The 11,359-nt window shown below is 32.2% G+C and overlaps 1 protein-coding gene across 1 annotated transcript in view; it reads left to right on the top strand.

Annotated features, from left to right (window-relative positions):
* Nucleotides 1-8,445: 8,445 nt before the first annotated feature.
* The window catches only part of LOC113375466 (reversion-inducing cysteine-rich protein with Kazal motifs-like), a 199,651-nt gene continuing 196,737 nt past the window's right edge, over nucleotides 8,446-11,359 (top strand). Inside the window, exon 1 of the mRNA XM_026615400.1 lies at nucleotides 8,446-8,665. Coding sequence (XP_026471185.1) covers nucleotides 8,587-8,665 — 79 coding nt within the window. The 5' untranslated portion in view covers nucleotides 8,446-8,586. The remainder of the gene's footprint in view (nucleotides 8,666-11,359) is intronic.

The raw sequence follows: 11,359 nt of genomic DNA, 5'->3' as shown, positions 1-11,359 counted from the left end.
GCGTTTTTGTTCGTCATCTCGCTAGTGCCGACAGCAAAACCATCAAGTACCAACAATCCGATTACTCCAGTGCCAAAGGGACACAACATTCATTGCAATAGGATGTTTATATGTTGGTAATGAAATAATTGCCAATCTGAAAAAATTGAGAAAACCTGCAATGGCGCTTTCACAAGAGAGTGCACCGGGCTCGCAATTCAGGAGCGCTGAAGAAGTAATGCCGTGCGGAGAAGACGCCTCAGCAGAAGCATGCATTATAAGCCGATAAAAAATTTGATTGCAAATGTCAGTATTTTTTATATTTATTTCTGTAATATTATAATTTTTTTTTATTAAACAGTATATTTTTATCAGTGTTAATGTCAAAATTTAAAATAAAATATATAAATATACAAAAGTTTAATTACAAATATAACTGAAGAAAAAATAATATAGAAACCATCTTTCAAACAATTTTTGAATAAATTCAGAATTGCGAGTTAAAACGTGGACGAAGAATTTTACATTTTTTTGCTAATTAAAATAAACGGTTCGGCTGATGGACATACACGTACATTTGGTCCCATTCGATTCAGAATGAAATCGGTACGAAACTCAAAAAAAGGAAACAAATTAGTACTCTTTATTAAAATTTGATTTGCATATGCGCAATAATAATTTTTGACCACTAAATGCGTATTTTTACTTTTTTCTCTGGATCTACGCAACCGTTGGACCTCCATTTCCAAAAACTACGTTAATACTTCATTCCGTCAATAAAAATTTTCGTTTTCGAATTTTTCGCAATTTCTGTATTTACCCTACGGCAAGTCAATTCAAGTCGTTTGTATAAATACTACACATTCATATAACGTAATATTCAATCAACTTCTTTCTATTCTATTCAACTGTTATTCTGGCGACTTATTGAATATTATATATCATGGTGAAATAGAAACGTTAAAATCATTGCAAATGCAAAGTCATATCAATTAATTATTCCACGGTAATAAAACTATTCAATTTATATTAGTTTTTGCCCCATTAGAGAAATAGAGTCTATTTATCTGAATTCAGGTTTTTAGATTAAATTAAAATTAGTCGATAGAAACGCATAGTGCGATTTGCACATGCCGCTTGCATGATCCAACTATTAGCTATTCATGGGGACATACAAATTTATTACTATTACTAGTTTCCGACAATTAATTATCTTGCAGTATGCAAATAAAAGAATTTCATTTACAGCAAGCTTTTACTTTACTATATTGGACAGTCGTAGTCTACTATCTTTTTTATTCCACTCATGATGTGTTATCTTTTAATAGATAGATTATAGAAGGACTTGAAATTATTTGGAATTTTTAATATATTTTGATTCGAATATTAATAATTTTGGCACGGAACTCAAGAAAATGAAACAAAATTAGTACTCATTATTAAATTTTTATTAAAATATCTGATAATTTGATTCTCATGTGCGTAATGATTTTTTAGACCACAAAATGGCATTATTTCCCTTTTTTTCTGGATCTCCTAAACCGCTGGACCTGTTTTTCCCTAAACCAAATGGTTTAGATTTAGATTTGTATCATGCCGCTTTGTATTAAATAGATTTTTATTAAGGTTTCTTTATGACTTTGTCATATTATTATCTGACGATGAGTAATTGAGTATTTATGAAGTATATATATATATATATATATATATATATATATATATATATATATAATAGATTAATGAGGATGAGAAAAGTAAACTGCATAACATAATTCATCACAAGCGTGTTAATGTAAGAATAATAATGTACGAGTTTTCATTAAATAAAATAACTATACATCAAACTAAAATTTGTTATTGCAATATTTTTTTTTATATTTTTAACAGCAATCAGAACCTTACGTCCTATGAGCTGTTGGGCTGAAACTTCTCCTTACTTCGTATTTTTAGATGGTAACCCAATAGTTAATCCATCCATATTTGATGATTTTTGTTATTAGAATTAATCTAATAGGGCTGACTTTTTATTGGTTTTTATTTTCACTTGGAAACATATTGCTATCTATATTTCCAAGTGAAAATCGTTGTCACTGCTGCCTGACAACAGGCTGCTCGAAGCCCAATTATTATTGCAATATGGCATACATTTTGTAATTTGTGCTTACCTTTCAGGAGCTTCATTCCTCTTCTAATTTCAGAATGAAATATTCAATTTTTCGCATGTAACGTACGAGTATTGTTGAAACGAGGTTACTATTCTTATTAACTTTCCATAGGTTAAGTTATAGCAATCGTTCAAAAATCGAATTTTTTTTTTGCTTTAAAGGCTTTTGAACATTTTTGCATATCTTAGAAAAGATGAATGTATGTGTGCGAGCGAATACAAATTTTCATCGACGATTTTGTGAACGCGAGTCAACCGATTTGAATGATTCAAAAAACATTCTGTTCATGACAGTGCCAGAAGGGCAAAAATACCGAATAGATTCAATACATAGGCTTACAAAATTGAATGGTTCGAATCTCATCAGAACATTTTTTTTTAAATTTTTTGTTTGTATAGTTAAATACTACAAAAAATATTTATAATTGTTAATTCAATGCATATATTTCGCGAGCAGATATGGTATATTTGAAACAAATCTATGGTAAAAGTATGGATAATATCTCTATCTAATTCACGATGAAATAAGGTCCGTTCATTCTTCTTCTTCAATTAGTCCGCTTAATTAAATTTTGTTTATATATACATATTTTATTTCATTTAAACGTGAATGACGTCATTTATTTTTAATGAGGCTCGCCCGTAGGTAAGCGGTTAAGAGCGAAGGGACTTGTTTCAGAGGTCCCGGGTTCGATACCCACTTCGAGCAGCCTGTTGTCAGGCAGCAGTGACAACGATTTTCACTTGGAAATATAGATAGTAATATGTTTCCAAGTGAAAATAGCCCTCACCCGGCATTGCTGCACCAATGAAATGTCAGCCCTATTAGATTAATTCTAATAACAAAATCATCAAATATGGATGGATTAACCATTGGGTTACCATCTAAAAAAAAAATACGAAGTATGAAGAAATTTCAGCCCAACAGCTCATAGGACATAAGGTTCTGATTGCTGTTCAAAAATAATAAAAAATAAAATTACGGTACGGGAAGTTTCACCAATTTGTCTTAAGGCAGGATGCTATGCACTACTAGTTTAATATTGAAATAAAATATTGCTCTTGAGTATTTTTTTAATATTGCAAATTTTAATATGCAGTTTGTCATCACAATTTTGTTACAAAAATCTTATGTTGCCTTAATTTACAATTAGTGTCTTCTAGTATATTAATTTCTGGGTCCGTGTTCCGTCCGAAAAGGGTTTTATCCCATCTCGTCGCATTCGCGTTCTTGCGTTCAGTTCGAATTCAGTGGCCGCTGCGCTACGATGCAATTCTCGATGAGACGATGCGAATTCGGAGGGAGATCTCGCAACTGTCGCGAGAAACCATGTTGTTACGATTTTAATCAATTTAAAAGATAATAGTGTATGATTCTCACTCGTATATTCAGAAATGGTCATAAAGTGACTGCACTTATCGAAAATTTTGTCAGTTGATATAAGTAACTCAAATATTGACACGAGCGAACTGGTTTTTTATAATTGACAGTTAAATAACAGTAAATAGTATCTAATTATAGTAGGTGGGAATAGTGCAAATTATTAAATTGTTTTTTTTTTTAAATATTCTTAAAAATCCAAACACATTTCAAATGTATCAATTGTTGTTGATATTTACCGGTTTTATATAAAAATTAACCGAACTTCATAATTACAATTTAAATAAAAATTTCTCGTCACTCAAAGTTTAAAATATTTTGACCTTTTGTTAATCAACCCAATTACTCCTAGATATCGAAAAATTCATGCAACTTCTCCAGCAAATAAAATGCAGCTTTCCGTTACAGTTTTGTTACAAAAATCTGTACATATGTATAATGATTTTACCTTGAAAAGCCGCCGGCACCAATTGTTATAAGCGCATTTCCCCAGGAAGAGTTTCCACCCTTCGAAATCAGTTCCAGTTCTTGTTCGGCCTGTGTCATATCATCAGCCAGCCATGGTCTCTCTTATATCTTGAAGAAAACACTGCATGTATTTACAAAACGTTCATATTAGTTAAGGATAGTCATCTCTAGAGCAGCCATTTGGAGGAGGATCGTCATAAAGATTTGCGCATTTCCAAGTTGACGAATTTGAGATGAAGCATTTGCGATGGTTTTGGAAATTGGCTGGCTTTGGATTCGTATGCAATTTTGGTATGATGCTATCACATCTGGTGCCAGTTGTTTTTTGTAGATATAAAAGGAGCACATGATTGCTCATTACCGGATGACACGAGCATTATTACCGGAACACATTATTTTGAATAAAAATTTTTTATTAAAAACTGTATTCATTAAACAAATCTTTTATAAAATTTCTCTATGAAGTGCATTTTGTAGTATTTTTAAACAAATTTTATTACCGTAAGTTTTGACATATATTTTAATGTTTGAACTTTTGTTCAGAATATTATGCATCAACAAAAGCATAATTAATATGTTGCCTACTGATTTGATATCGCATATTGATTGTTCTACCGAACGAGAAGTTCATACTTTTCGCAGAATATTCGATTTGCATTTTTTTTAAGTTTTAAGTCACTATGAATCGTTACACGCCAAAATGAAACTATCGTGGCTTAAGGCAAATTGCTGAAACTTCAGTACCGTAATTTATAATTTTTAAAAGCTCAGAACAGAAAAATTAGATTTTTATTTAAGAATTTTGAATTTTTTTGAACAATTTTGAAAGTTTGAAGAAAATTTTTTTTCCTGAATTGGCAATTTTATGCCGGAGTCGAAATAAAACTGCAATTTAAACGCGAATATAAACGAAAAAGTTCAATCTGCTCACAAGCAAGTTAAAAATTGGTTGTTAGCCAACAAAATTGTACTAACTAATAGAAAAACAGTCCATATCAACTTTACTTCCGGTAGGAGACATATGGAGCTACATAAGGGGGTTTAAATATTTGGGTCTCACTATGAACAGTTTGCTAACCTGGGTGAAGCACATAGATTCGATATGCACTAAGCTCTCAAAATCAATATATGCTATCAGAAGAGTTAGATACATTATAAATGAAGAATGAGCCAGAGAGAGGCTTACTTTGTCATGTTTTACTCTGTGTTTTCATATGGGATATTGGCATGGGGATACTCGGTGCATCTAAGATAATGGACTTACAGAAGAAGGCTGTAAGGGCAAACGGAGGGGTCTCACCTCGGGAGCACTGCAGAACCTTGCTTACAAAATACTGACTGTTACCAGCCTTCCCAGTAAACACTGTGTGATGCCAGCGTCGACAGCAACCTGAAATCCACAAGCGTTCCTTCAGCGCTGTGACACCCATAGATAATCAATGTCGATTTCAGATTGCTACCGACGCTCGGTTTTTACTGGGTTTATAGCTACCAGCAGGCGATTGCGGTTCATGCAGACAGAACAAACCATGTACCGAGAAGTGACGTCCATGATCACAAAACGTGGAACAGGAGTGCTGTTGTACCTCCAAAACTGAATCTGTGTGAATCCTCGCAAAAGGACAGGCTAGGTGTCGTGATTTACAACAGGCCCCAAAGACTCTTTGGCAAAGAGTGGAAATGTAATAGCAGGAATGGTTTCAACGCTGCTGTTTAAATTATTTAATGATTTTTTTAATTAAGTTATTTTCGTTTTTTATTTAATTATAATATTGTGATAAAAATAATTGTATTGACTTAAATTGTAAAGATTCAATTTATATAAAGTATCTATCTATATATATCATGGTTGCGCGATATTATTTTAATTAAATGAAACTTTTTTTTGTTGCGATGACAATTACAAGAAGCGAGTTGATTTCATCGATCGATTGATAGCAAAATCGCCCACAACAAAACTATAATCGCCCACATAGTGGGTTGTCCACCTATAATAAGTTTGTTAAAAGACAAAGATTTCTTTATCGTGTTAATAATATTCGTTAGAAACGTATGGGTCAAAACAATCCATATATGGATTCGGTTAATTGATGCGAATCAATTTTCTAGGCCTAGCCGAGGCGACCAATTCGTCGGTCGAATGCATTTGCATTTGCGGTGGGTGCCGCGTAAACGCTCATTGCATTTTCATCTACGTGATTTATGCATAACACGTTGGGTAGGTGAAACCGGTGGACACATTTAGGGGTGGGCTGACTAATATTGTCAATAATTATTTCACATACAGATGGCTAAACTAGTCTATTGCAGTAATATTGAGTAACTAGTTTAAAGTAACATTTTAACCCTTTCCACTCGCTAATTCCGGAATTAGTATGTATATTTCCGCCGGAGCGGCGGCATCCGAGTGGAAAGAGTTAATAATTGACTTCATCAACCATCGTTATTTGGCACTTATAAACAAATTATCATATTTTAACATCGATTTATATAATGGGTAATTTTTAAAATTCTTTTAAATTAAAAAAAATAAAGTTGTCAAGTCAATGATTCTAATCCTTTCGCTTTGTGCTTAGCCTAGACATTCACATGTCTACCTGTGTGTATGGATGTCGCCTATAGACGACATTCAATGAGTCGACATTTGCTTCAAGATTCTTCACTGAGTTCTAGCAATTATTGAGAACTTAAACTTTCCAGCAATTTGAAATTAAATTTTCCAACCTACATACATACTAGTTTTTCATAATGTTTAAAAACCTAATAAATAAACTTTATATCTTTTTGCCCCTGGGTGTCCCTTTTTATCCCGCCTATAGGGTAAAATGGATCAGGTGACATATGGAAAGTAGCGGGAATCGAACCAGCGAACCCGGGACTAGTTTGTGCCAGCCCACGTTTGGTTGATTGTGATATGTTGAAAATAATAGTGTTCAAAATAAAACTAGTTGGTATTGGTATTTTGCCTTGGGGCAAGTTACATGAACTTCCCGATATGTGTAAATAATCGATTTAATCAATAAAAATAAATTAATTTATGAGTGATTAAAAGTATTCCGAGTGGATGCATTACACATAATTGAAAACGAACGAACACTCTATCGTTATACCAAGTAAATCGTCTAATTTTAATTTTCACAAACGTCAAAAAAACTACTCATTTTCTCAAACTGATGAATTTTTAAAATTTGTCGTAAAGCCGTAATATTTCAGTAAGTTCTATAAGGCCAGGATATATATCGCCAAAAAAAAGTTTCATAAAAATCGGCTTAATTTTTTTTTTCAATAGTTAATTACAAGAAAACTGCTCAATAGATTTTCAACTAAAACTAATCATTATCATTCCCAAATGATATATTTCGAACAGTTTTTCATTTTTGAAAATCGATTCGGTAGTATGAGCTTAAATGAGGACGAAAAGTTTAACACTTTTTTTTAAATTACAAAGAAATGGCTTGGCCGATCGCTGTACAAAACTAAGAAAAAATAATCCACATCAAAATACATCGATTAGCTTTTAAATCATCAGTTCAAACGTTTTTCAAAAAATTCATGTAAATCGTCGAAAAAAAAATTTTAACACCTTATTACAAGAAAACGGCCCGGCCGATCTTTATTAAAAACTAGTCAGATCGATTCCCAACCAATATGTTTCGAACAGTTTTTGAATTTTCAAAATCGATTCAGAATTGCGGGCTAAAACGTGGACGAAAATTTTTTCACTTTTCTGCGATTTACAAAGAAACTGCTCGGCCAATCGTCGCACTTAGAAACGCTAGTCCTCATCGAGATACATAAAATGGCTTTTAAATTTTTGAAATCGGTCCAGCCGTTTTTGAGAAAACGACGATTTACGGCAAAAAATCTGTTCACACACACACACATACTTTCTCCAAATTTGGTCTCATTCGATTCAGAATGGCTTGAAACGTCGAGAAAACATAAAATTAGCAATTCGGATTTTTTTATGAAAACATAAATTTCTCCTTCGGAAGTTAAATATGGCCTAGCTCGATCTTACTTTTCATAACACCACCTCGTCAAGCATTGCAACTCTCCGAATCAAGAATCATATCCATTAAAAATGTACTTTCTTTCAAAATAATGGAACTGCTTGTAGCTCGCTTTAAAACTAATTGTAAGTCGGTCACATCCCGTCTCCTCTAAAAAGTTCATATATCCAGTATGGACTCATCTGTGTTTACATTAGGACTGAACGACTGAACATCCACATCCACTTGATCTGGTGTTTATTTATCCTTAAAGTATCGTCTCGCTTGCGCGCGGATCGTGGGCGATATGGGCGTCTCATTTTTTTCGGTGAGTACAGAATACAGTTTACAAACAGAGCGTTCCGCAAGTCAGCGCCTCAGTTCAGTTGACGTTTGCCGTTCAGCGAGGGAAGTCGGCAGGACGCTCTTTACCGATTCGAATCGGCTGCCGAATTCACGTGTCCGCCGGTGTAATGGATATTACGTTGTTTGTGTGAATTTCAGGTGTTTGTGGTGGTTGGATAATTAGTTTTTTTGGTTTTATAATGAGGTGGTGTGAATTGTTCTTGTGATTTTGGATTAGTTACAAATAGTAATACAATATGCGTGTTATGCGATATTCTTTGTGTATAATAGTGGTTATATTATTGCGAATTCAGGGATTTAGTACCCATTATCAAGGTAAATCAATAAAATGATTTATATATATATATATATATATATATATATATATATAGGTATATATATATATATATAATATTTTTGCAGCCCAATCGTCGAATTAAAAAAAAGATTAAATAACAAAATTATTTATTCCATTAAACGTTTCGACACTTGGATGTGTGTCATCATTCAGTAATCAAACCAGGAAAAACAACAGAAAAAATTAATTATGATGTAAAATTGATTGAACACTAAATTTGTGTAAAATAATAAAATACTATTATTTTAACAAACGAGAAATATGTATCAACGTTGACAAAACTATCATATGTATATATATATATATATATATATATATATATTGTTATGTATGGGTATATGTAGTATCTATGTATGTAAGGATACAAATTTTTGTCAACGTTTTCGGGATCACCGCTCAACGGGTTAGTTTTCGGCAAAAGTTGGTCCAGCCGTTTCGGAGATACGGAACGAAGAGTGCAGAAAATGGCAGTCAAGTTTGTGAGAGAACTGATCATCCGATTTGAACGATTCTAAAAGCATTTCACTTGTAATGACGTAATAAAGAATTGATTAGGTTTTTGCAAAGGCAGGTCCAGCAGTTTCGGAGTATTCCACTTGTATCGATGTAATCAAGAATTGATTAGGTTTTTGCAAAGGCAGGTCCAGCGGTTTTGGAGGTCTAGAACAAAGTCATTTGGCGGTGAAAATTGAGATATTTAGTAATTCGAATTAACTGATTTGAATGGTTATAAAAACTTACAAGAAATTTCAAAATTTGCAGAAAAAAAAATCTGTTCACATACACACACACACATACTTTTTCCCAATTCGGTCTCATTCGATTCAGAATGGCTTGAAACGTCGAGAAAACATAAAATTAGCGAATCGGATTTTTTGATGAAAACATAAACTTCTCTTTCGGGAAGTTAAAAAGATAGTTTTTAAAAAAATGTCAATGTCATTTTCAAATTTTCAATATTTAAATTTTTCAAATGTTCTCATAATTTTCAAAAATCTTGAAAAAAAATCAGAATTCTTTAATAAAATCTAATTTTTCTTTTCTGAACTTATAAAAATTTCAAATTGCGGTACGGGAAGTTCCAGCAAATTGTTTTAATGCACGATGCCTTGCACCAATAGTTAGATTATTTATTTGAAAAAGTAATAATTCCTGGCAAACACTTTTTATTTGTCACACATTTATGACTGACATTGCCTTGTATTCTGTATCAACCCTTTCCACTCGCTAATTCCGAGATTTATATGAATTTTGCCGCCGCAGCCCTGGCATCCGAGTGGAAAGTTAATATTAAAAATATTAAATTAGGTTAATTTTTTTCATCTGCCAGTCTATAAAATCGCACATGTCAGACACATATGTCTGAAATGGCTCATGTAGAACTTCCTTCCGTCAGACACATATGACTGACGTGGCGTTCAACATGTTAAAATAGTGTTAAATTAATAAATCTAACACTTTAACCACATCGCAGGTCAGATTTGTGTTTAACTCTCTCCACTGGCGAATTCCGAGATTTATATGAATTCTGCCGCCGAAACGGTTTTAAAACCATTCTATAGAATGTAGCATATTTTCAATAAATTAGTTCATTAATTTAATTGCAATAATATATTGCATTAGTAGATAAGCTAAAAAGTTATCAAATTATTTCATATAAAAGTAATTTTTTTGAAAAGCGAATACTGGAAAGTTTGCTTAACTTGATAGTAACCTAATTTGATTTTATAGTTAATTATTACTAGTTTACCCTTTCCACATGGCTTGTCCCTCAGGGACAAGGTAATTTAGCATATAACTCAGATGTCTCCTTTGAGGCACACGGCATTTTATATAGACAATGATTCACAATCATTGTCGAATACAATAGATCAAGGATGAACAACCCGCGGCCCGTATGCTTCTTGTGGGTTTTTAAATATGCGGCTCGCCAAGCATCTAAAGTTTTTTTTTTTTATTCAACAATATATTTACAACTGTCCTACATAGATATTAAGTAAATCTTTTGGCAATTATATGCAAAAAATGACATCGATATATAAATAGTGAAAAATACACAGTTGCATTTTTCCTTTATAAGAAGTAATATAATGTGACACGAGTAATTACAAGCTGATTAAAGCATCTAAAGTAGAATTTGATTTATTTCACCAACAATATTCCGCCCATCAATAAATTAATTAGTATGTATTCTTTTTTTATTGCAATAATTTATTGAATATTTACATTTTTTAAATGTTGTATTTTTATATTATAATATTTACTACCATATATTCAGCTTTGTAAAATATTGAGTGTGACCCGCCACAAAATTTTAAAATTTAAATACGGCATGTGAACTAAAAAGGTTGCTCATTATAAGACAGTATATTTTTTCATTCTTTTTTTACTATATGATCTTTTTTAAATACGGCACAATTAGTAAATTGGTAAATTCGTAAAAAATAGAGGGACATATTAAATTCGATATCAATAAAAATCTGATATTTTACTTAGACGCCAATTGTAAGTGATTATTTCGACAGGGGAAACAACCCTATATCTTTTTGGAAATTGCTTTAAACAACAACATGCTGAAGAAAATACATTTAGATATATTGTGAATATATGATCTTCAATGTCCTAAAATTCATATCAAACAAATTGCATAACATACACATCATGTAAACATC

This window comes from Ctenocephalides felis, unplaced genomic scaffold (genome assembly GCF_003426905.1).
Source record: "Ctenocephalides felis isolate EL2017-DRISC unplaced genomic scaffold, ASM342690v1 CF-g0.4_SCAFFOLD_01886, whole genome shotgun sequence".
In the NCBI taxonomy this organism is placed as follows: Eukaryota; Metazoa; Arthropoda; class Insecta; order Siphonaptera; family Pulicidae; genus Ctenocephalides; species Ctenocephalides felis.
The sequence above is the reverse complement of the archived record's forward strand: the minus strand, read 5'-3'. Positions and strand labels throughout refer to the sequence as shown.